The 25574-nt window shown below is 42.4% G+C and overlaps 1 protein-coding gene across 4 annotated transcripts in view; it reads left to right on the top strand.

The window, feature by feature from the left end:
* The window catches only part of LOC306649067 (liver carboxylesterase 1-like), a 162535-nt gene that overhangs the window by 71083 nt on the left and 65878 nt on the right, over positions 1 to 25574 (top strand). The window contains exons 1-4 of one of the 4 annotated variants that reach the window (XM_079119703.1): positions 16726 to 16881; positions 19011 to 19218; positions 21597 to 21741; positions 23794 to 23927. In XM_079119703.1, coding sequence (XP_078975829.1) covers positions 16830 to 16881; positions 19011 to 19218; positions 21597 to 21741; positions 23794 to 23927 — 539 coding nt within the window. In that variant the 5' untranslated portion in view covers positions 16726 to 16829. Of the gene's footprint in view, positions 1 to 16685; positions 16882 to 19010; positions 19219 to 21596; positions 21742 to 23793; positions 23928 to 25574 lie in introns of those variants that run through there. The other 3 variants (XM_079119705.1, XM_079119704.1, XM_079119706.1) reach the window with 3 other exon arrangements.

Below are 25574 nucleotides of genomic sequence, written 5' to 3' on the forward strand. Positions count from 1 at the left end.
GAATTTCCTTTTGCACATTTATTTATTTGTTTTTGATTGGCACTTTCTATGTATACATGAAGAAATTCCCTTTGGTACATTTATACATGCATACATGATTTTGTCATGGAATCATCCCAGATGCCCCTCAATAGATGAATTGTTAAAAAAAAATGTGCTATGCATACATGATGGAGTTTTACTCAGTCAGAGAAAAGAAGGAAACAATGACATTCGCTGGTAAATGGATGGAACTGGACAACATCCTTTAACGGGAAATAACCAGACTCAGAAAACCCAGGGTCAAATATCTTCTCTGAGATGTGGACGGTAGAGCAAATTGGGAAAAGAAGGCAAGGACCTTTTAACGTGACTCTTCTGTGCTCTGCAAATTTCCTTCCCTAAAGAGCCACACCTCTTCATGGTCATCAGCAAGCTGAGGACATACCCTAGGTCTGCTTTTCCATGAGAGTCAACACAAAAAAATATGCAATCACTTTCCAATTGCAAAATAATTGACTTTTAAAAATATAAAGCCTCTTTTTCTCCTCCAAAACTTTGTACCTGGTTCATGAAATCAAAGCAGAACTACCTTAGGGACAAACCACACATCCTGGCCTGTGTCAGAGGGAAACATGCTTCTCTCCTTCGGAGGCCCCCGGGCGGTGGGTGATCAGATGCTATGGAATTTGGACTGGTAGAAATGATCCCAAATACTTGAATCAGGAACCAGTGCATACACTGCCTTCCATTTTCTAACGCTTAAAAGGGGAAAAGATACCATCCATGCCTTGATGAGACTAAACTCCCAGGCAGGCCTGAGGCGGGCCTGGATGTCTACCTGACTCATCTTTGCTCCTCCTGTGCAAGAGTCACAGGAGCTCAGATAATGGCACAAAGCAGTCCCTCCTCCTGGGCTCCTGAGCCTTCTCCTCCTAGAGGGCCCTTTCCACTCTGGACCTTTTGCCCATTCCCAAAGCCCACTTCTGTCTCTGGTTGTAGCTGGAAGTCACCACTTCCATCCAGGATCCCAGGGGCAGAGGTGGGGAGAGGGACATGCATAGGCCTTGCACTGGGGAGGGGCCCCACCTGAGAAGGTGGGCAAGGGGAGAAGAGCCAGGCTTGACACTGGACTGTGTCCAATACACGGGGATTCACTGAAGAAGCACTTGCTGTGCTCCATGGGGATGGGAGGGTGGAGCTCAGTGCTGGACGTAAGGGGTGGGCAGGACAGGGGATGGCCAGCAACAGTGACATGGAACCATGGCTATGGAAGTGCAGGGTGCTGAGGGTTCAGCCCACCTGGCAGCAGGGTGCACATGACAAGGTGGCTGCAGCACATCATGGGGATCTAGGGGACAGCTTTTATACCTCGACCTGCAGGAAACACTGATTTCTTTTTGTACTGGGGATGATGTTAGTCCATTTCTTTTTGTTGTTGTTGCTCTAGCAAAACATCCGATGCTGGGACTTTAAAAGAAAGGAAGTTTATATAATTTGATATTCTGGTATTAGCTCTTGGGAGTTAATATCAGTATCTTCCTGGCTGTGGTGCAAACATCACAGCAGATGGCATCACAATAGTGGATGCATGTGCAGCAGAGATGGCATAGCATAGGAAGCTAGCAATATGGGTAGGGCGCAGCTCACTTTTTAAGAACAACCTGTGATCCAAGATGGCAGACTAGAGGGTGACTGCATCTCCCATCGCTCCAGAACTCAGGATTCAAGAAAGGGAGGCATTGAGAGACTTGGACTAACATAGAGCCTCGGGGTGAGTCTCTCCCACCAGGTGAAGCACAGCCCGGGTGGCAGGCCTGGACGGGGCAGCTTCTCAGAGCAGGGAAGGGCAGGTAGAAACTTCCCCAAGCAGCCCTGCTCCCTCCGGAGGCAGGCTCCTTCCACAGCCATCTTCTTGGAGCAGGCCAGCCCAGTGAGAGCCTTTCCACACAGAACCAGCCCCCAGCCCTGGAACCAGTAGTGGGCTAGGGGCAACTTTCTTCGGAAGCACTGCATTATCAAGTTCCTCCAAGACTTCAGGCTACTGAAGGCTGGGAGGTGATATACTGGAAATCGACAGGCACACTATAAGCCAAAGAGGAAATAGGCAGTATCTCAGAGTCCCACTGATATCTGACCAATATGAGAAAACAATGGAAGAAAATGTCCAAACAAACCTAGATTCTATATCAATAAAACCCAATGACAGCACAGCAGAAGAAATGTCAGAAGGGAGTTCAGAATGTACATAACTAAAACAATCAGGGAAGCAAATGAGGAGATGAAAGAGCAAATGCAGACATTGAAGGAGGAGATGAAAGAGTAAATGCAGGCATTAAATGATTGCACCAATCAACAGTTAAAAGAGCAAATACGGGAAGCAAGAGATCGTTTCAATAAAGAGTTAGAGATTCTGAAAAAAAAAAAAAAAAAACAGAAATCCTTGAAATGAAGGAAACAATCAACCAAGTTAAAAACTCCATAGAAAGCATAACGAATAGAATAGAACACCTGGAAGACAGAAGCTCAGACATTGAAGACAAAATATTTAATCTTAAAACAACGTTGGCCAAACAGAGAAGATGGTAAGAAATCATGAACAGAATCTACAAGAATTATGGGATATCATGAAAGGCCAAACTTAAGAATTATTGGGATTGAGGAAGGCTTAGAGAAACAAACCAAAGGAATGAACAATCTATTCAATGAAATAATATCAGAAAATTTCCCACATCTGAAGAATGAAATGGAAAACCAGGTACAAGAGACTTATAGGACTCCAAATATACAAAATTACAACAGACCCAAATCAAGGCACATTATGATGAAAATACCTAACATACAAAATAAAGACAGAATTTTAACGGCCACGAGAGAAAAGAATCAAATTACATTCATGGGGAAACCAATAAGAATATCAGCAGATTTTTCAACCCAGACCCTAAGAGCTAGAAGGGCCTGAAACAACAATTACCAAGCCCAGATGCCAACCAAGAAACTTATACCCAGCAAAACTTACTTTCAGATTTGATGATGAAATAAGATCCTTCCATGTTAAGCAAAAGCTAAAAGAATTTACAAAAAGAAAGCCGGCATTACAGAACATTCTCAGCAAAATATTCCATGAGGAAGAGATGAAAAACAAAGATGCAAATCAGCAATGGGAGGAACTAGCCTAAAGGAATAGCCAAATAAAGGAGATACCAAATCATGTCAAAAAACAAAAATGAGTCAAATGACTGAGAATACAAATCATATCACAATAATAACCCTGAATGTTAATGGCCTGAATTCATCAATCAAAAGACAAAGATTGACAGAATGGATTAAAAAGAAAAATCCAACAATATGCTGCCTGCAAGAGACTCATCTCATAGAAAGAGATACCCATAGACTAAAGGTGAAAGGATGGGAAAAACATACCATGCACATGGACACAGCAAAAAAGCTTGAGTATCCATCCTCATATCAAATAATGTGGACATCAAGCTAAAACTAGTCAGAAGGGATAAAGAAGGACATTACATACTGCTTAAGGGAAGCATAAATCAGCAAGACATAACAACCATAAATATCTATACCCAGAACATTGGCTCATCCATGTACATCAAACAAATCCTTCTCAATTCCAGAAATCAAATAGACCACAACACAATACTACTAGGCGATTTTAACACACCTCTCTCACCACTGGATAGATCTTCCACACAAAAATTGAATAAAGAAACCATAGATCTCAATAACACAATCAACAATTTGGACTTAATGGACATATATAGATATACCATCCAACAAAGAACGAATACACTTTCTTCTCAGCAGCACATGGATCCTTCTCTAAAATAGACCATATTTTATGCCACGAAGCTACTGATAGCAAATACAAGAAGATAGAGATACTACCTTGTACTCCATCAGATCATAATGGATTGAAATTAGAAATAAATGACAGAATAAAACCCAGAAACTTCTCCGATACCTGGAGATTAAATAATACGCTATTATATGATGAATGGATAACAGAAGACATCAGGAGGGAAATAAAAAAATTTTTAGAAGTAAACGAGAACAAAGAAACAACATATCAAAATCTCTGGGACACTATAAAAGCCAGTACTTAGAGGAAGATTATTTCATGGGGCGCATTCAAAAAAGAAAGTAAAAATCAACAAATAAACGACTTAACACAACAGCTCAAGCCCTAGAAAAAGAAGAGCAGACCAACACCAAAAGTAGTAGAAGAGAGGAAATAGTTAAAATCAGTTAAAATAGTTTAAAATAGTTAAAATAGCCGAATCAATGAAAATTGAAACAAAAGAAACAATCGAAAAATTAACAAAATAAATAGTTGGTTCTTTGAAAAAATAAACAAAACTGATAAACCCTTAGCCACACTAACAAAGAGAAAGAGGGAGAAAACTCAAATTACTAAAATTCAGAATGAACAAGGAATATCACAACAGACATGAGTGAAATACAAACATAATTAGAAGCTATTTTGAAAATCTATATTCCAACATAACAGAAAACCTTGAAGACATCAACAAGTTTTTAGAGATATATGAATTACCTAAACTGAACGAGGAGGACATACACAACTTAAATAAATGAATTTCAAGCAATGAAATAGAAGAGGTCATCAAAAGCCTATCAAGAAAAGTCGGGGACCAGATGGGTTCTCAGCCGAGTTCTACAAGACCTTTAAGGAAGAGCTCATTCCAGTACTCCTCAAAGTATTCCATAAAATAGAAGAGGAGGGAACCCTCCCAAACTCATTCTATGAAGCCAATATCACCCTGATACCTAAACCAGACAGAGACACATCGAGGAAAGAAAATTTCAGACCAATATCCTTAATGAACATCGAAGCAAAAATTCTCAACAAATTTTAGCAAATCGCACCCAAAAATATATTAAAAGATAGTGCACCATGATCAAGTGGGTTTATCCCAGGGATGCAGGGTTGGTTCAACATCCAGAAATCAATAATGTCATTCACCATATCAACAGACTTAAAGTTAAGAATCACATGATTATTTCGATAGATGCAGAAAAAGCATTCGATAAAATACAGCATCCTTTCATGCTCAAAACACTAGAAAAAATAGGGATACTGGGAACATTCCTTAGCATTGTAAAGACCATCTACGCTAAGCCCATGGCCAATATCATTCTAAATGGTAAAACACTGAAAGCATTCCCCCTAAAAACTGGAACAAGGCAGGGATGCCCTCTTTCACCACTTCTATTCAACATTGTCCTTGAAACTCTAGCCAGAGCAATTAGACAAACCAAAGAAATTAAAGCGATACAAATAGGAAAGAAGAACTCAAACTATCCCTGTTCGTTGACGACATGATTTATATTTAGAGGAACCTGGAAATTCCACCAGGAAACTTTTAGAACTCATAAATGAATTCCATAAAGTAGCAGGTTACAAGATCAATGCTCATAAATCCAATGCATTTTTTATACATAAGTGATGAATCTTCAGAAAGAGAAGTTGGGAAACTACCCCATTCACAATAGCCTTGAAGAAAAAAAAATACTTGGGAATCAATCTCAAAAAAGAGGTGAAAGACCTCTACAATGAGAACTACAGAACACTAAAGAAAGAAATTAAAGAAAACCTTATAAGATGGAAAGATCTCCCATGTTCATGGATAGGCAGAATTAAAATTGTCAAAATGGCCATACTACCAAAAGTGCTATACAGATTCAATGCAATTCCAATTAAAATTCCAATGACGGATCTTAAAGAAACAGAGCAAGCAATTATGAAATTCATCTGGAAGAATAAGAAACCCAGAATAGCTAACGCAATCCTCAATAGAAAGAGCGAAGCAGGGGGTATCGCAATACCAGATCTTCGACTGTACTACAAAGCAATAGTAACAAAAATGGCATGGTGTTGGTACCAAAATTGACAGGTAGATCAATGGTACAGAATAGAGGACATGGACAAAAACCCAAATAAATACAATTTTCTCATACTAGACAAAGGTGCCAAAAATATGCAATGGAGAAAAGATAGCCTCTTCAACAAATGGTGCTGGGAAAACCATATGCAACAGAATGAAATGAAACCCCTATCTCTCACCCTGCACAAAACTCAACTCACAATGGATCAAGGACCTGGGAATCAGACCAGAGACCCTGCATCTTATAGAAGAAAAAGTAGGTACAAATCTTCAACATGTCGGCTTAGGATCAGACTTCCTTAACAGGACTCCCATAGCACAAGAAATAAAAGCAAGAATCAACCACTGGTATAGATTCAAACTAAAAAGCTTTCTCTCAGCAAAGGAAACTATCAGTAATATGAAGAGAGAACCTACAGAGTGGGAGAAAATCTTTGCCACTCATATTTCAGATAGAGTGCTAATTTCCAGAATCTATAAAGAACTCAAAAAACTCTACACCAAGAATACAAATAATCCAATCAACAAATGGACTAAGGAAATGAACAGACACTTCACAGAAGAAGATGTACAAGCAAACGACATATATATGAAAAAATGTTCAACATTTCTAGTAATAAGAGAAATGCAAATCAAAACTACCCTAAGATTCCATCTGACCCCAATTAGAATGGCTATTATCAAGAACACAAGCAACAACAATAGGTATTGGCAAGGATGTGGGGAAAATGTACACTCATACATTGCTGGTGGGGTTGCAAATTAGCGCAGCCACTCTGGAAAGCAGTATGGAGATTCCTCAGAAAGCTTGGAATGGAACCACCATTTGACCCAGCTAGCCCACTCCTTGGCCTATACCCAAAGGACTTAAAATCAGCATACTACAGAGACACAGTCACATCAATATTTATAGCTGCTCAATTCACCATAGCCAGATTGTGGAACCAACCTAGATGTCCTTCAATTGATGAATGGGTAAGAAACTGTGGCATATATATACAATGGAATATTACTCCATTCATAAAGAATAATAAATTATGGCATTTGCAGGCAAATGGATGAAATTGGAGAATATCATGCTAAGTGATATAAAGCCAATCTCAAAAAACCAAAAGATGAATGATCTCGCTGATAAGCAGTGATGACACATAATGGGGGGTGGGATGGGTTAGTGTTAGGGTTAGAGTTAGGGTTAGGTCGGGGGGGCAAGAATGGAGCAAGGAAGGACTGTATAGAGGGAAAAAAGGGGTGGGAGGGGTGAGGGGGAAGGGAAAAATTGCAAAATGAATCAAACAACATTACCTATGTAAATTTATGATTACACAAATGGTATGCCTTTACTCCATGTACAAACAGAGAAACAACATGTATCCCATTTGTTTACAATAAAAAAAAAAGAACAATCTGCTCTTATAGGAATGACCCCAATTCTGCAAGAACTATACAAATGTCTTCTGAAAATAAGCCCCCCCCAATGAGTTCATTATCTCCCACTGGGACCACCTCTCAAAAGTGTCACCAACTCTCCACAAAGCTACACTGGGTTTTTGGCACATGAACCTGTGGGGAACATGCTCAAACCCTGTCTACACCAAAGTATAACCGTGATGATAGGTGAAAGGTCATCTGTCCATCTGTCTCCTTGACTCTCTCTCTGTGGCCTTTCCTACAATTGAACCTGAAGCTCTGATCACCTCTTGGAACTTTCATAAAGGAGAGGCAATTTATTCAACCGATGTTTTAGGTAAACTTAAACGGGGTGTCTGTTGGTACCCACAGTGCAACGTATAACTGTGCATGTGCATACATGCAATCCACACGGTCATGTGTACTGTGTTTTTGCAAACTGACCACATTTGTGATCAGCAGGTCAAGAAGTGGAATGGCATGGGCATCCCAGAGGGCCTCCAGAGCTCAGCCCAGGCCCTCCCCTCTCCCTGCCCATCCTTCTTCAGTGGTCACCACTGTCCTGACTCTAGCAGCATAGGTCATTTTTCTGAGTTCTGTGTCTTCTGTTAACAGAACCATGGGCTCTTACCATGGGCTCTTATCTACCTCGGGATCTGGAAGAGTCACCTTCTTGTCCTCTGTGGGTGTGACCTGCTCCCTCTCAGTGCTGTAAGTCGTTCATTGGGTGAACGTGCCCTGGTTGGTCCAGTCTGCTCGTGTTGGTCCTGGGAAGGATGTGATAACCTAGTGAGATTGCCGTCACCAAGAACTAGAGTCTGGGCAACTTAATCAACAAAAACTTATTTAGCCTAGTTCTGGGGACTGGAGGATCCAGATGCAAGTGCTGGCTGACTCCTTTGCTGGTGAGGGAGCTCTTCCTGGCTTGTGGACAGCTGCTTCCTCACTGTGTCCCAACCTGGTTTTCCTTCTGGGTGTGTGGTGTTGGTGGGGTAGAACGGTCTGGTGTCTCTTCTTATAAGGACACCGATTTCCCTGACTAGCACCTGACCCTTATGACCTATTTAACCTTAGTGCCTCCATGATGGTGCATCTCCAAACAGGCACAGTGGAGGTGGGGAATTCAAGAGAAGAAGTTTGGTGGGGTTGCGAGTCACTTTTTCATCACTGTGACCAAAATACCCGACGAGGACAACTTAGAGGGTGAAAAGTTTGTTTGGACTGATGCTTTCCAAAGCTCAGTCCATGGCAGGTCAACTTCATTGCTGGGCCCAAGTGAGGCAGAAGATCATGGCAGAAGGGTGTGGTGGAGGAGTGCTTCTTCATTCATGGAAGCAGAGAGAGGGCAGGGCCACAGAAAAGATGAACCCCCCCGTGGAACTCCCCAGTGACCCACCCCCTCCGGCAATGCCCCCTCCTGCCTAAGTCACCACCCAGCTAGTCCATTTAAACTAGGATGGACCGACTCAGTTACAGCTGTCATAATCTGATTATTGCACATCTGAAAATTTCCATGTTAGACAGGAGGTTTCAGGGGACACCTGGTATACAGTCACAATGGGGGACATAATTCAGCTTATTAGAAAAGCTTTTTTTAAAGGATATCTTTTTTTACTTTCACAGACTGTATTTTGATTAATTCAACAGTGCAACTTTTCATTTCAATGGTAGTACACATGTAGATTCACACCCTTCATGCAATCATACATGTACATAGGGTAATGATGTCTGTCTCATTCCACCCTCTTTCATACTCCCATTCCCTCCCCACTCCCATTTCCCTCTACATAATACAAAGATCCTTCACTCTTCTCTTACCATACCCCCCATCCCCATTATGTATCATCATCCACTTTTGAGAGAAAGCATTTAGCCTTTGTTTTTTTGGGATTGGCTTAGTTCACTTAGCATGATATTCTCCAATTCCATCCTGACCTCCATATGCCATAATTTTATTCTTTTTTATGACGGAATAATATTCCATTGTGTGGGTATATATGGCATATATATATATATATATATATATATATATATATATATCACACTTTCTTTATCCATTCATTTATTGAATTTCATGTAGGTTGATTCCACAATCTAGCTATTGTGAATTGAGCTGCTATAAACATTGATGTGTCTGTGTTACCATAATCTGCTGATTTTTAAGTCCTTTATGTATAAACCAAGGAGTGAGATAATTGGGTCAAAAGTGGGTCGATTTCAATTTTTCTGAGTAATGTCTGTACTATTTTCCAGAGTGGCTGCACCAATTTTCAACTTCACCAGCAACGAACAAGTGTGCCTTTTTCCCCATATCCATACCAACCTCTCTTATTGCTTGTGTTCTTGGATAACAGAAACTCTATTGAAGTAAGATGAAATCTTAGGGTGGTTTTAAGTTGCATTTCTCTAATTACTAGAAAGGATGAGCACTTTTTCATATAATTTGTTAATTGCTGGTCTACTTCTTCTTTAAAGTGTCTGTCCAGTTCCTTACCCATTTGTTGATTGGGTTCTTTGTATTTTGGATGTAAAGTTTTGTAAGTTCTTTATGAATTTTGGATCCGAAGTATGTGTGGAAAAGATTTCCTCCCAGTCTGTAGGCTCTCTTTTCACATTATTGATTGTATCTTTGCTGAGGAAAAGCTTTTGAATCCATTCCATTTCTTGATCCTTGCTTTCAATTCTTCTGTTTCAGGAGTCCTGTTAAGGAAGTCTGGTCCTAAGCCAACACAATGAAGATTCAGGCGTACTTTTCCTTCTATTTTGTGCAGGGACTCTGGTCTAATTCCTAGTTTCTTGATCCATTTTGGGTTGAGTTTTGTGCAGGGTGAGAGATAGAGGTTTAATTTCATTTACTGCATATGGATTTCTAGTTTTCCCAGCAGCATTTGTTGAACAGGCTATCTTTTCTCCATTGTATGTTTTTGGCACATTTGTCTAGTATGAGGTAATGATAATCATGTGGGTTTGTCTCTGTGTCTTCTATTCTGTACCATTAGTCTACCTGTCTATTTCGGTGACAATGCCATGCCATTTTTGTTACTATTGTTCGGTAGCATGGTTTAAGTTCTGGTATTGGGATACCTCCTACTTCACTCTTCCTGTTCAGGATTGCTTTGGCTCTTTGAGGTCTCGTATTCTTCCAAATGAATTTCATGATTGCTTTCTCTATTTCGCTGAGAAACATCATTGGGATTTTAACTAGAATTGCATTGAATCTGTGTAGTGCCCTTGGTAGCATGGCCATTTTGTCATTATTAATTCTGCCTGTCCAAGAACATGGGAGATCTTTCCATCTGCTAAGGTCTTCTTCAATTTCTTTCTTTCGTGTTCTGTAGTTTTCATTGTAGAGGTCTGTCACATCTTTAGTTAGATTAGTTCCCAAGTACTTTATTTTATTTTATTGAGGCTATTGTGAATAGAGTGGTTTTCCTAATTTTGCTTTCAGAGGATTCATCATATATGAATAGAAATGCATTAGATTAATGTGTATTGATTTTATATCCTGCTACTTTACTGATTTCATTTATTACTTCTAGAAGTTTTCTGGTGGAGGTTTTTGGATCTGCTAAATATAGAATCATGTCATTGGCAAATGGGGTAGTTTGAGTTCTTCTTTTTCCTATTCATATCCCTTTAATTTCTTTGGTCTGTCTGATTGCTCTGGCTAGTGTTTCAAGGACAATATTGAATAGAAGTGGTGAAAGAGGGCATCCCTGCCTTATTCCGGTTATTAGAGGGAATGCTTTCAGTCTTTCTCCATTTAGATTGATGTTGGCCATGGGCTTAACTTAGATAACCTTTACTATGTTGAGGTATGTTCCTAGTATCCCTATATTTTGTAGTGTTTTGAGCATGAAGGGGTGCTGCATTTTATCAAACACTGTCTCAGCATCTATTGAAATAATCATATGATTCTTAACTTTAAGTCTATTGATGTGATGAATTATGTTTATTGATTTCTAGATATTGAACCAAAGTTGCATCCCTGGGATAAAACCCACCTGATCGTGGTGCACTATCTTTTTTATATGCTTTTCTATGTGATTTGCCAGAATTGTCTTAAGGAACTTTGTGTCCATGTTCATTAGGGATATTGGTTTAAATTTTTCTTTCCTTGATGGGTCATTGTCTGGTATTGGTATCAGAGTGATACTACCTTCATAGAATGAATTTGGAAAGGTTCCCTCCTTTTCTATTTCATGGAATACTTTGAGGAGCTTGGTATTACTTCTTCTTTGAAGGTCTTGTAGAACTTGGCTGAGAATCCATCTGGTCCTGAGCTTTTCTTGATTGGTAGGCTTTTGATGGCTTCGTGTATTTCAGTGTTTGAAACCGATCCATTTAAATTGTGTATGTCCTCCTGATTCAGTTTGGGAGGCTCCTATGTCTCTAAAATTTGTCAATGTCTTCAATATTTTCTGTTTGGTTGGAGTATAGCTTTTCGCTTCTAATTATGTATTTCAATGGTGTCTGTCATGATCTTTCCTTTTTCATCACGAATTCTAGTAATTTGAGTTTTCTCTCTCCTCTTCATTACTGTGGCTAAGGGTGTAACAATTTTGTTTACATTTTCAAGGAATCAACTTTTTGTTTTGTCAATGTTTTGAATTGTTTCTTTTGCTCAATTTCATTGATTTAAGCTCAGATTTTAATTATTTCCTGTCTTCTATTCATTTTGGTGTTGATCTGTTCTTTTTCCAGGCCTTTGAAATGTAATGTTCGGTCATTTAGTAGTTGAGTTTTTCTTCTTTTAATGTATGAGCTCAATGCAATGAACTTTCCTCTGAGTACCACTTTCAGAGTGTCCCAGAGATTTTGATATGATGTGTCATTGTTTTATCTCCTCCCTGATGTCTTCTGTTACCATTGCATCATTCACTAGCATACGATTTAGTCTGCAGATGTTGGAGTACTTTCTGTTTTTAATTTTATCATTGATTTCTAATTTCATTCCATTATGATCTGATAGAATTCAAGGTAGAATCTCTATTTTTTTTTTATGTACTAATGGCTTCTTTGTGGCATAGCATATGATCTGTTTTAGCGAAGGATCAATGAGCTGCTGAGAAGAAAGTGTATTTGCTGGATGATGAATGAAATGCTCTCTATATATCTCTTAAGGTTAAACTATTGATTGTATCATTTAATTCTATATTTTAGTTGTTCAGGTTTTGAATGGAGGATCTATGCAGTGATGAGAGTGGTGTGTTAAGGTCACCCAGTACTATTGTGTTCTTGTCTATTTGTTCCCTGGAATTGAGAAGAATTTGTTTAACATAAATTGATGTGCCATTGTTTGAAGCATAAATATTTAAAATTGATATGTCTTGCTGGTTTACAGTTCTCTGGAGCAGCATGCTATGTCCTCCTTTATCCTTTCTGACGATCTTAGGCTTGAAGTCCACTTTACCTGATATGAGGATGGAGACCCCCTCTCTTTCATTGAGCCTGTGTGCATGGTATGTTTTTAACCATCCTTTCAGCTTTAGTGTGTGGATGTCTTTTTCTATGAGATGAGTCTCTCTCATATATGAGGCAACATATAGTTGGGTCTTTCTTTTTAATCCAATCTGCCTGTCTATGTCTTTTCATTAATGAGTTTAGGCCATTAACATTCAGAGTTATTATTGAGATATGATTTGTAATCCTGGTCATTGTGGCTTGCTTTTGGTTTTTAACTTGACTTGGTTTCTCCTTTGCTTGACTTTTCCTTTAGGGTAGTTTTATTGTTTGTTGAGTTGCATTGTTGTTTTTCACATTCTCCCCATGGAAAGTTTTGCTGAGAATGCCCTGTAGTGCAGGCTTTCCATTTGTAAATTCTTTTACCTTTTGTTTATCATGGAAGGATTTTATTTCATCATCAGATCTGAAGTTTACTTTTGCAGGTTACATGAATCTTGGTTGGCATCCATGTTGTTTCAGAGCTTGAAATATATTGTTCAAGGCTTCTAACTTTTAGAGTCTGGGCCAAGAAATCTGCTGATATCTGTATTGGTTTCCACTTAGCTATAATTTGTTGCTTTTCTCTTGCAGACTTTAAACTCCTATGTTTTTTTTGTACATTAGGCATTTTCATTATAATGTGCCTTGTCATTTTGTGCACTTGGTGTTCTTTATGCCTCTTGTACTTCATTTTCCATTTCATTCTTCAGGTTTGGGAAATTTTCTTATATTATTTTGTTGAACAGGTTGTTGAATCCTATTGTGTGTTTCTCTGTGCCCTTCTAAATCCCAATAATTCTGTAATTTGGTGTTTTAGTGACATCCCATAATTCTTCAAGGTTCTGTTCATGATTTCTTATGATCTTCTCATTTTAGTCAGCTTTATTTTCAAGATTAAATATTTTGTTTTTGTTTTCTGAGATTTTGTCTTCCAAGTGACCTATTCTATTGGTGATGCTTTCTATTGAGTTTTTAATTTGGTTTACTGTTTCCTTCATTTCAAGTATGTCTGTTTTTTTTTTTTTTTTTTTCAGAATCCTCTATCTCTTTATTCAAATGCTCTTTTGCTTCCTGCATTTGCTCTTTTAACTCTATTGGAGTGATCATACATTGCCTGCATTTGCTCTCTTATCTCATCCTTTGCTTCAGGGATCATTTTAATTATGCACATTATAAACTCCTTTTCTGACATTTCTACTGCCATGCTGTCATTGGATTCTATGAAAATAGCATCTCGGTTTGTATGGGACACTTTTTTCCCCTGTTTTTTTCATGTTTTTCCTGTTTCTTCCCCTCTAGCAGTGAGAATCTGAGGTATTGCATTTTCCTCCTGTAGGCTGATGGTGACCCTGTAGGTCTCCACTAACTCTTCTTTAAGGGGGAGATCAAATTAGCAGCACCAATACAAAAATACACAGTCCTAAAATAGATGGCCTGTATGAAGACATTAACAATATTGTAATAAACACGTAGCATGAGTTTGATTATTATCTACAGAATTCCAATAGGAATTCCATGAACTCTACAATTATTAGTGGTGGACAAAGAAGATGGGGAGGGGTGTAGGGTGTAATGTTAATGGATAAGAAGTGAGTATAAACAGGTTCTAGATCATGGGAAGTATGAGAGTGGGACCAAAAGAAGTTGGTTTTTAGCATGAGAAAAGGGAGAAAGAGATTCAGGGAAACAGGTAAATAAAAGGAAAATAGAATGAGAAAAAATGAAGAGGTACAAAATTAAAATTAAAAAATAGTCCAGGGTCTAACAATCATTTACTGTTCAAACCTCCCAGTCTTCTGAATCCTGATGCAAGAGAGTTATCTGACAAAGAGCTTCCAGTCTCCAGCAGTTGCCCCACCCTAAGATGGTGGCATTCCCTTCAGGGACAATCCAAGATGGCAGCACGAGCTTCCAATCATGTTGGTAGATGGGGACTTGCAGCATGGCCACTGAGTCTCAGTTGGGCATAGGCAGGCCAGGGTCTGGAAGCCTGGTGTGGACTTGGTTGGACCAGTGTACAGATGCTGTGGACAGTCTTGGGCAGGCCCTCACTTACACTTAATCCACATCCTATATTAAAATTGTTCTTTAAAAAGACATTACTATTCCCAATTTTTCTTCTAGATGATTTCCCAGTCTATTTATTTCATAGATTCAAACACACTTCCATCCACACTCCCATTGGCCCAGTTACCTATAAATAGTTTTAATGAATATTCTTGGACACGTCTTCTAATGAGAATATCCATGCATTTCTCCTTGATGTGTATTCCAATTTGTTCTCCTGCCAGTAGAATAAGGATTGTTCTGTATTGTTGTCAATACTTGATATTCTCAGAATAACTGCTGCATGTGATCATTTTTTTGCTCATGTGATCATTTTTTATACTGTCGATCTCCTTGGTTTATTTTCTTGTATGAAACAATTGCTTGAAAGGAGTACATGTGCCAAAACAGGTCACTGATGGTTGGTTGGTAACTTAAGATCCAGGACACCCTAGTCCATCATCATGATCACTAATAGGGTGACCAGGCATGGACTTCATCAGGGGTCATCATTATTGCAGTCATATCCTCAAGTCTCAGGAAATGTCACTGTTTTGAAACTCAGATCTCTGGACAGAAATCACATTATGCTGACCCTTGCTAAGGAGCTTCTGTTGTTCAAGTGTAAATAAGTGTTCAGAGTCCCAAGAGCCAGTTGTAGGATTAGAAATGCTGAGAGCCCATGGGAAAATTAGTTTGGGTGCTGATCTACAAGAGTGGACTGCACTTCTTATCTCTGTATGTGTGGGTTACTTGCACCCCCATTTATATGGGTCCCTATTACCTTGCATTCCAGAGAGACCTTTGCAGTCTCCATTCCACTTTTGTGTTTGCTGGGGTCTTCCTCCTTCCTGCTCACTGACTTTCATATTCTCAGTTCTACTTCTGGTTGCTCTGTTGACCTTCCAGTTTCCAAAATGCTGTCATTGCCTCTGCATGTGTTTGTCCAGATGCGTTTATACTTTTGAAAACTGTAGTTTGCTCTCTTTCTGAAGAATTTGGGATTGAAGAGAAATTGCCAGATCTCTTTCTCTCACAGGAAAATGGTGAATTTTTAAAACTAACTATTTCAAAGTAATATCTCCACATTTTTGATACCTACATTGCATCCCAGAGGATAAATGCTAAATTATCTAAGCATTTCCTGATTGAGGCCATTCAGATATTTTACACATTTGGACTCTTATCCCCTTTAAAGAAGTGAACATCTGAGGTGCATACCTCTGGAATTACTCCTGGACAACAAAGATTTTATATATAGGTTTTATTATTATTACTTCAGCCCGGAAAAGTCAGGGCCATACACTCAGGAGATGACTGCTGTTACAGAGAGTTTGGTACTTAAGGTTCCCAAGTCTAGGGACACTTTGTGCATGTGGGTCACATGGGAAATCACTGAGATCATACAGTCAAGGGGGAATGTGAACAAGAGGCTTTATTTTGGTTTTCATGGGAGGGAGTGGGAGATGGGGGAAGCAGAGTTTAGACGGTTAGTTTGAGTCATTTCAATGTGCTCTGGGGCATAGGGACTATTCCATCTGCTCTCTGGTCCAGGAGTGATTTGGACCCAGGGAAGCTGAGAGATATGTTCTTACCCAACTGAGCAGCTCTGGGGGTGAGAGCTGATCAAAAATTACCCAGCTTGTTTTCAAGACTCCAGAACAAACCTTGGCCTTGCTTGAAGGTTCAACTTGCTGGAGCCTTCTTAGGGAAGGTCACAGGGCAAAGTTTGGACTCCTGCGAGGAAGAAGGTCTTATGCAAGAAGTTGTTGGGTGCCTTTGTGTCCATCTGTACTCTGAGAGTTGCGTAGGGACAGTTTAGATAAGAGGGTGAACACTAGGTAGGCACGGCCTTCCCAATCAATGCCTGATAAACTCTTTAGAACAGAGAGAGTATTTCTGTCACTGTAGTTTTTGCAACATGAAAGAGTGGGCGGATTCTGGGCAGGCCTTCAGTTCTGGAGCATGAACTGAACCTTGCCTCTTAGCAGCACAGAGTCTTCATTGTCCCGGAGCTGCTGCCCATCCAGGATGTGGCTCTATTCTGTGGTCTTGGCCTCTCTCTCTGCTTGCACTGCTTGGGGTGAGTTCTTCCGAAATGCATCCATCATGGAGCACATATGAAACACTTCCACGGGTCAAGTTGGGTCGAGTTATGTGCAGGGCAGAGGCATGCAGGTCTATTTCTGCAGTGGTTCTCCCACTCTGGACTTAGCATTGGACTTGGAGCATCCAGCTCAGACAGTGCAGGGAGGATAAACATGCTGAGACCTCAGCTGCAGTCACCAGGCTCAGGAGCTGACTGAGACAATCTCATGCCTCACACAAATGGAGTTCAAAGCATGTTTTGTAAGCTGGTTTCTCTAGGCGATTCCAGTGGTTTGGTTGCTCTTCTTGATGTTCATGTAGTTCTGCATTAACAGGGGGGTTATTCCTGATGAACTCAGTGTTTTATGACGATGTGGGACAGATAAGACTGGACACTCGAGAAATGCTCAGGAAGCAGGTTTATTGGCTGCAGGGTCCAGAGGGTCTCTATCTAGAAAGTCCTCTGGATGAAGTATCTGGAAATTCTTTGAGGGGTTTGAAGGTTTACATGAGAAGTGCTTTTTGTTCTATTTTTTAGACTAGACAGACATTTTACAAGTTTTTTTTTCTTTCTGCAAACCTGCCATTTACAAAAAGTAGAAAGTATCAACCACAATGCCCTCTGTAGAAGCTTTTGTTCCTAGCCTGTGAAAAAAGCTTTCTGACAAGAAGAGGAACTTATTTTTCCGAAATATAGTCGGGGGCTCTGCTTAATATTGGTAAGGGTCTTCGGGTGGGGGTCTCTGGTCTGCATCAATGATTTTTCCATCATAAATCAAAACACTGTAATTTGCGAACCATATTTCCATATTCATCCTGGTGTTATTTGTAATAATTAACCACAAGAACAAAAAACAACCTCTCTGTTCACACTATGGAACTGATTATTGGTGCTATGAGACATGGATATTATTTCATAAATTGGTTTCTAAGACATTTCATATTCTTCTGCTAGAACAAATCTTTTCTTTCCTCTCCACACACTTTGAGGAGAATGTGGACAAATTGACTTTATGCAAAGAGGAGCATCGTGGAGGACAGGAGGGTAGTAACCGTGTCCCATGATGGGTGCTCTGAGAACCTGAGGTCATTGAGGCCAGACAGGAGAGGACTCCAGGGGTGGCCATGGTCGAGTGTCTGAAATCCACCTGCCATAGCTTAGCTCCCTCTGGTCCCACAGCAGGTGGAAGCAGGTCAGGCGAGAAGCTGCAGGGAGATGAGGAGCACTTGTCTCCTCCACAAGAATGGAGGGAATGGAGCAGACAGGAACCTGATGCCTGGTCTACCTCCTTCTTAATGGCTCCTGCTTAGAGCTACCAGAGCATGTTTTAGAAGCTGATTGTGTGGTTTAATCGAGAATGTTCCTGCCTGTTAATTTGTCCAGTGAATAAAATCTAAAATCCCTGACCTAACATCCAAGGCCCTTACTGACGTGCACCTGTTCATTCCAGAATTGTCTTCTACTCCCTAGGGACTCCGTGTCCTGGTAGTCAAGGAACACACACCCTTTCTCAGCCGGGGCTGTGTGTTCCTGTTGCCAATCCTTGACATTTCCTCTTATTGCTCCTTTATTTCCCCATTCCATCTTCCTCATTCTCTTCTCCCCTTGCAAATCCCAGCTCCACATGATCAGAAGACCTTGCTCCCTCTTCTCCTGCCTGTAGCCTCTCCCTGGTCTCCTGACCAGGACATGGCCTCTCTCTTCCCAGAATCATGTCAAGTATGTCTGGACCTCTTCTCCCTAGAAGGTCAGCCCTCCTGAGAACAGGGCCGACTTGTGTCCATCCCCTCAACCAGCATGCACCTCTGCACCAGGATCCTAGTGGATACATGTTTCCAGAAACTTCTATGAGGGAAACAAAGGCTGTGTTCATGCCCAGAACTTCTCCTTTTATCATTGTCATCTGGCCAGATGCATTTGTATCTCAATTCCAATTGACCTCTTCTATCAGAGCTTTCAGTGAGGTAGGACACTTTCCTCATCCCTATTTTACTTAAAAAGGATCAGAGGTCTAGAGGTTTGCGGTCGCTTATTCAATGTCACATGCCTAGAGAGTGGCAAAACCCACCTGGGACCAGGACTAGCCTTTCCCCTCTCATGTCCTCATTTGCCCCCATGTCCAGCAGGACACCCGTCCTCGCCACCCATGGTGGACACCGTTCATGGCAAAGTCCTGGGGAAGTACGTCAGCCTGGAGGGATCTGCCCAGCCTGTGGCCATTTTCCTGGGGGTCCCTTTTGCCAAGCCCCCTCTGGGATCCCTGAGGTTTGCTCCACCGCAGCCTGCAGAGCCCTGGAGCTCCGTGAAGAACACCACCTCCTACCCTCCTATGTAAGTGGGTGGCCTGTTTTGGGGGGTGGTCACCCAGTGCTGCAGGAAGGGGTGGAGGCCGTCCTCTGCTTGGCTCTGCCTTCTTCTGGAATGCTCGAGTACACTGCGGAGCCCTGAGACAGCCCAGACCTCTCGGGGATGTCAAGAGCCCTTCATTCTGCACATGGTTCTTGACCATCAATTGCATCCCAGGCAAGTTGTGGTTCTTAGAGTCCATTAGTGAACAAAAGAAAGATCTCTGCCTCTGTGGGGCTTCCTCCAGGGATGAGAGACTTAATTAACAATATATAAGGTAATCCATGAATCATGTGACATCTTGGATTATGATGAGTGCCTTGGGGGAGAGTCAGTTGAGCAGGAGATGGAGGAAAGGAGATCTTCCTTCCTTTGTGTGTGCACATGCACCTTGACGGGCTTCCGGAGTGTGCTGGATGGAGTCGCCTGTGTGGGGTGCCCTGGACGTGTGACTTGACCTCATCTCAACTCCCAGGTGTGTCTAGATCCCTCTCGTCCCGGGCAGAGCAAGTGTGGTGTCCAGTCACCCTGCCACCTGGACACAGAAGTCCAAGTTTCCAGTGAGGCTCATGGCCACCCCCAGAGCACTCTCGACACCTGCAGGTGTCATTCCATCCCTTATTCCTGTCCTTGGCAAGGTGCTTCTGATGTCCAGGATCCCACTTCTGGCTGTGTTCTTTTTTTCTTTAAAAAAAAAAAAAGAATAGCATTCACTGTTTTTACTTCATGATCAGAAGAAAAGTTAGGAAAAGCTGAGAAGCAAAGTTAAGAGGGCAAAAATCACCTGCAATTCTCCTGCCCCGGGAGCACTGCTGTCAATATTGGAAGTCTCATTTCCAGATTTTCATTGGCTGCCCACTCCTCCTTGGGAATGGATTATTCAGACAGATGGTTTGGGTGACCAACTTGCTCTTTGATCAGTATGACAACTTTATTCTCTTCCATTTAATGTCCCCATCTGACACTTAAGAGACACATTGAATTAGGTATTAAACAGAAATTGATATCCAGGCACTCTCAGGAGGCTGAGGTAGGAGGGCTGCAAATTCAAAGCCAGCCTCAGCAAGACCCTGTCTTAAATAAAGATTATTTCAAAAGCGCTTGGGAGGTGGCTCAGTAACTAAGCAACCTAGGGTCAATCCCTATTCAAAAAAAAAAAAAAAAAATGTACTGCATGTACTTCATCTCTCCTCTTGGGTTCATTAAGGTGGTTTACAAGTTCTTGGCATCATAAATGACACTATAATTATGCTAAAGGTAAATCCTTCTACATATTCCTGGATATGTGTGGTCTAGGAGAACTTCTCCAGGATGGAAATCTGGAAGCAGTTTTCCTGGGTCCACTTCTGTTAACTGACATCTGTGTCCTCCTGGCACCTGACTCCTCAGCTACCTCTTCTGCATTCCAGGGACAGTGTTTCTGCGCTTCTGGTTTGAGTTTGGGAAATACGGTTTATAAGGTACTGGAAACATGAGCACTGCATGGCATGGATGTTCCTGGGTATGGGACCTTTGAAAAGGTCTCCAACCTTTTTGTGCCTTGGTGTTTGGATCTGAAAAGTGGAGATAATCACAGAACCCATGCCCTGTGGATGATCCGAGGCTTGGAGGAGTCAGCACATCAGAATTTACATTAGGGCCCGGTAACTGGGGGAACTCAGCAACCCTGACCAGATCCGTTCTGCATTGGGTTTTGGAGACCTCTTGTCAGGGTAGCCAACTGTGATTTCATGGGATAGCTGGCCCCAGAGAATCTTAGGATGTCAGGCTTTCTGGATCCATAGGAAAGACTCCTGTCACTGTCACCTGGAAGAGTAAAGCCCAGAGCAGGAAAGAAATTCACCCCATGTCACCCAGCACATTAGTGGCAAGACTAGAATGCAGTTCTTCTGGGGTGGTCTCATGTTGATGGCACCACTACCTTGCTCACAGCTGAATGTCTGTCATTGAGAGTCTGGTTGAAGGAAGTCCCACAGACTTAACATACTTACCAGGTGGGCGGAATGCAGCAGCCCACCATACAAAGCCCAGCAGAGACATGGCCCTGTCCTGGGAGTGTAGGAAATGTCATGTCTCAGGGCAGGTCAGCATAGGGGCAGCCTCCCTGCCTTGGCCTAGGCCACCCCTCAGTATCCAGAAAGGGACTCCATTCCAAGTCCTTGTCACTTACATATCCCAGGGAGATTCTAGAGAGTCCTGGGCTTCTCAGCAGGGCCCTCAGAGACCCTTCTGCCCATTCTGGTTTCTCAAGTCATATGACAAAACTCCATTGAGAGACTTGACACTCCCAGAGCAAGGTCTGCCCCAGGGACACCCTGAGCCTCCATCAGGTAGATCTTCAGAGCTCCTCTTTGCTTCCCCAGGTGCTCCCAAGATGTGGAGATGGCGCAGGTGCTCTCCGAGCTCTTTACCTTCAGAAAGGAGAACATTCTGCTCACCTTCTCTGAAGACTGCCTTTACCTGAATATTTACACTCCTGCAGACCTGAGAGGGAGAAGCAGGCTGCCGGTAAGCGTGGCTCCTCGCCAGAACTTGTGAGCCCCAGCATCAGGGAGATGGCTGTGCAGAAGGAAGGGGCTAAGGCAGCCTGGAGCAGGGCACTCAGGGCCATAGTGACTCGGGGCCCAGGGGTTCCTTCCACCACAGGAAATAGCTGTCTTCCTTATCTTAGTTCCACTAGTGACCTCAAGCATCTGAGAGAGGTTGCTGTACACCAAGAATGCACATCTTAACGTTTTCAAGCTCTTTCACAATAAACAATGGACAAAAAGATTATTCTGAGTTATTAGATTAAGACTTTGATTCCCAGAGAAGCTAAGACATAATTTCAAATATATTAGAGCTGAAAACAAAAAAAACTTAAAGTGCAATTTCACCCTTTTTTGTAGGTAGAGAAATTGAGATGGGGGAAGGGACAGTACAGGAGCTCAGATCTCATCTTTAGACCAGCGTATCTGAGCACAGACTAGGAAATGGAGCACGTGGGTCATGTTTCTGCAGCCCACCACCAGTGACCACTTCCACTGTCCCCTTGAAGTCCATGTCCTCTCTCCCTAGAGAGAGGTGTGGAGGTAGAGCCCAGGACAATCTCAGAAGCACTTTCCTTGCCTTTGGCCAAATGTCTGAAATGCTCCTGTAGCCCCTCTCCCTGCCTAACTGCCTTGGGCACAGGCTGATGACCAGGAGTCAGTATTTCCCTAACAAAGGGAAGGTCAGAGGGAAGGTCAGAGTTTGGGTGGGCTGCCAGGACCAGGAAGAAGAGGGTCTAGTGGAAAAAGAGACCATACGGGGTGAGGGGTAGAAGAGGGGGGACCCAGGAACAGCCTGGAAGACTAGCCAGGTGCTGGGAAGGTGGTGTGACCTTGGGGCTGGAAGGTGGTCCAAGACCACCTCCCTCTACTTTGTCAAATACAATGAGGTGAGGAAAAATCCCCTCCTCATTCCCTTGTGCTGCTGTTAGGCGCTCCGTGACGCCATTTGCAAAACTGACCTTTGGGCATAGGCAGAGCAGGAGCCTAAGGCCTTTCCCAGCAGCCCCTGCCCTCCAGATCTTGCCATCTGGTGCAGACATGCCCTGACTTCTTCAGCCTGTCTCTGTTGACCTGCCCTTGGGCTCAGCTTCCACTCAGATGACACTGCCTTAGTCCCTCCCTGGAGGAAGCAGGGATCAGAGGTGCAGGAGAAACAGGGGATCCAGGAGCCTGGAGGCAGGAGACTCTCCAGCTATGGACACACTTCCTAAAACTGCAGGGTCTGGGCTTAGATCCTGGGTCTGCCATGGACTGGTGGAGCATGTTGGGCAAGTTCTCAACTTCCCTCAGCCTCTGCTTCCTCTAGTGGGAAGAATCCCGAGTGAGTGTCTGATGCTGATGGTCAGGCTGCACCTCAGGGCTCGCTGAGTGCGCAGGGCGAGCCTCCTGGAACATGAGTCAGAGCTTCAGTGGGCCCTTCCTCCTGCCCTAAGGGCTGACTCACTGTGCTGTCCAATGTGCTGCAGAAGTTGGGCAGCTCAGCACGTGGCCCTATTGACAGACAGCCTGGATCCAATCTTACTTCTGCCACTTATTAATTAATTGCAAGCTCTTGGGTCCATGGATGCTCTGCTTTCCTGTGAAATGAATAAGTTGTGTTTAATGTTGCAAAGAATTCTCAGTGCATAGTTTATGAGTTCTTGGTTGTTATCAGCAGTATTATTACAAATTATTTGATCCACTCCCATTTCTTCCCCGCTGTGTGAGCTTTTGCAAACAAGAACCATGCATTTCGTGGGGAACACGGTGTCCTTGGTCTTTGCTCTTCCTGTGATGATCCTCTCAGTTTTACAGGCCTTAGAAGGATGTGGCACATGGACGTGGGGAGAAAGTCAGGCGCCCTGAGCAGCAAGATGGCCTGGGCCCCAGCAGGGAGAGTGGAGGAGGAGACATACTGCCTTTAGGAACCATACTGAGCACAGGTGGACTTGATTCACAGCCAAGATGTCAGCAGGGAATCCAATCACCCTCAGTCATCCTTCTCTATTCTACTGTCTATAAGTAGTTTGGCTGCATCTGTTTTCTCCAGGTGATGGTGTGGATCCATGGAGGTGGACTGGTGGTGGGCGGGGCATCCACCTATGATGGACTGGCCCTCTCTGCCCATGAGAATGTGGTGGTGGTGACCATCCAGTACCGACTGGGCATGTGGGGGTTCTTCAGGTAAGGCGCTGAACTCTCCTCTCTGCACGTGCACTTCTCATTGACCTAATTCCAACTGACATAACCATCTGCCCAAAGCTGGATAAAGAGACAAAAAGTTATAAATCAAATTATAAAGAAAAGGCATGTACTCTGCTCAGTGCCAGATTGGGGAGCTTCATCAGTTGGGCCTCTGGCAAGGACTACCGTTCGCTCATGTCCAGCTGGTCGAATGGTCCAGGTATAAGGATAATGGCAGTTCCAGGGAGAACATGACCTCCTTGACCTTTGCTGTTCTCAGGACAACATTCTCAGGAAAGGCATCTGCAGGAGGAAGAGCTCTCGTGTCGAGAGGGAGCTAAGGGGTGCAGGCGGGGAGTCTCGCTGTCTTCATAACAGCTCCCTCTCTCAACTAACCAGGGTTCCAGGAGCTCTTCCTTAATCCCCTACAGGGGTGGCACCCCAATGACATACTCGCCTTCCACTTCACCTGGCATTTTACAGGTTCTGTCCCCTCTTGATACCGCCACATCCTGGACCAGACTGCAGCACAGGAGCCCTTGGGAGACAAACTGCATCCAAACCATTCAGCCACCGAAGCAAAGATACTTGAGGGACAGCTGTGATCAATATAGCAATTTTGGTTGGTCATTATTTTCTTTCAGGACTCAGAATACCTTATTTCAAGTCCTCCTGGCTTTTAGAGTTTGTGTTGAGAAAACAGTTCTGATGAGCATACCTCTAAATGTGAACTGACATTTTTCTCTTGAAGCCTTTGCTATTCTTTGTTTTCCATGTTCAATGTTTTAATTATGATGTGCCACAGGGAGGGGCTTTTTTTCTATTCTATTTGGGGTTTTGAATACTTCCTATATTAATATATCTATACCATTCCCAACATTTGGAAATTTTCTGCTAGTATTTCACTGAAAAGTTTATCCAGTCAAGTGTCATGGCACATGCCAGCAATTCCAGTGGCTGGGGAGGCTAAGGCAGGAGGATCGCCAGTTCAAAGCCAGTTTAAGCAACATAGCAAAATCCTAAGCAACTCAGTGAGAACTTGTCTCAAAATAAAACATAAAAACATAAATATTAAAAAAGGGCAGGGGATGTTGCTCAGTAGTTAAATGCGCTGGGTTCAGTCCCTGGTAACAGCAACAACAACAAAAATTATCCACATCCTCAACTTTTGTCTCAGGATTCTCTCACATCACAGTGGTTCTTATGATTGGTATCTGAATGTGGGCACCAATTTCCTGAGTATTCTGACCATAGTCTTTTTGTATTTGATTTATTGAGACTTTGATATCCAACACTTCTCATTGGTTCTTTCTCATAATATTTACTGAAATGATCTTTCACCTCCTGTAATTTCTCAGTTAGTTCATTCCTTAGATCTTCTTTTAGTCTGTTGGTCACTTTAACTCTCAAATTTCTGATTCTAGTCCAGGATTTCATCCACTTTGATCTTTGCAGATTCAGTTGTGGGGGAGTTATCACCATTTGGAGGTGATGTGTTTCCTTGTTTTCCTATGTTGTCTGTATTTTTATATTGAGGTTTGCCCATCTGTTGGAAGGGGTCTCCCCAACTGTGGTGTGGAGTATGCTTTAGTAGGCTTTTTCCATTATCCCATGTCCCAAACCAGGAGAATATCTCCTTATAGAAGA

The sequence above is a fragment of the Sciurus vulgaris genome, assembly GCF_902686455.1.
Source record: "Sciurus vulgaris genome assembly, chromosome: 17".
Taxonomy (NCBI): Eukaryota; Metazoa; Chordata; class Mammalia; order Rodentia; family Sciuridae; genus Sciurus; species Sciurus vulgaris.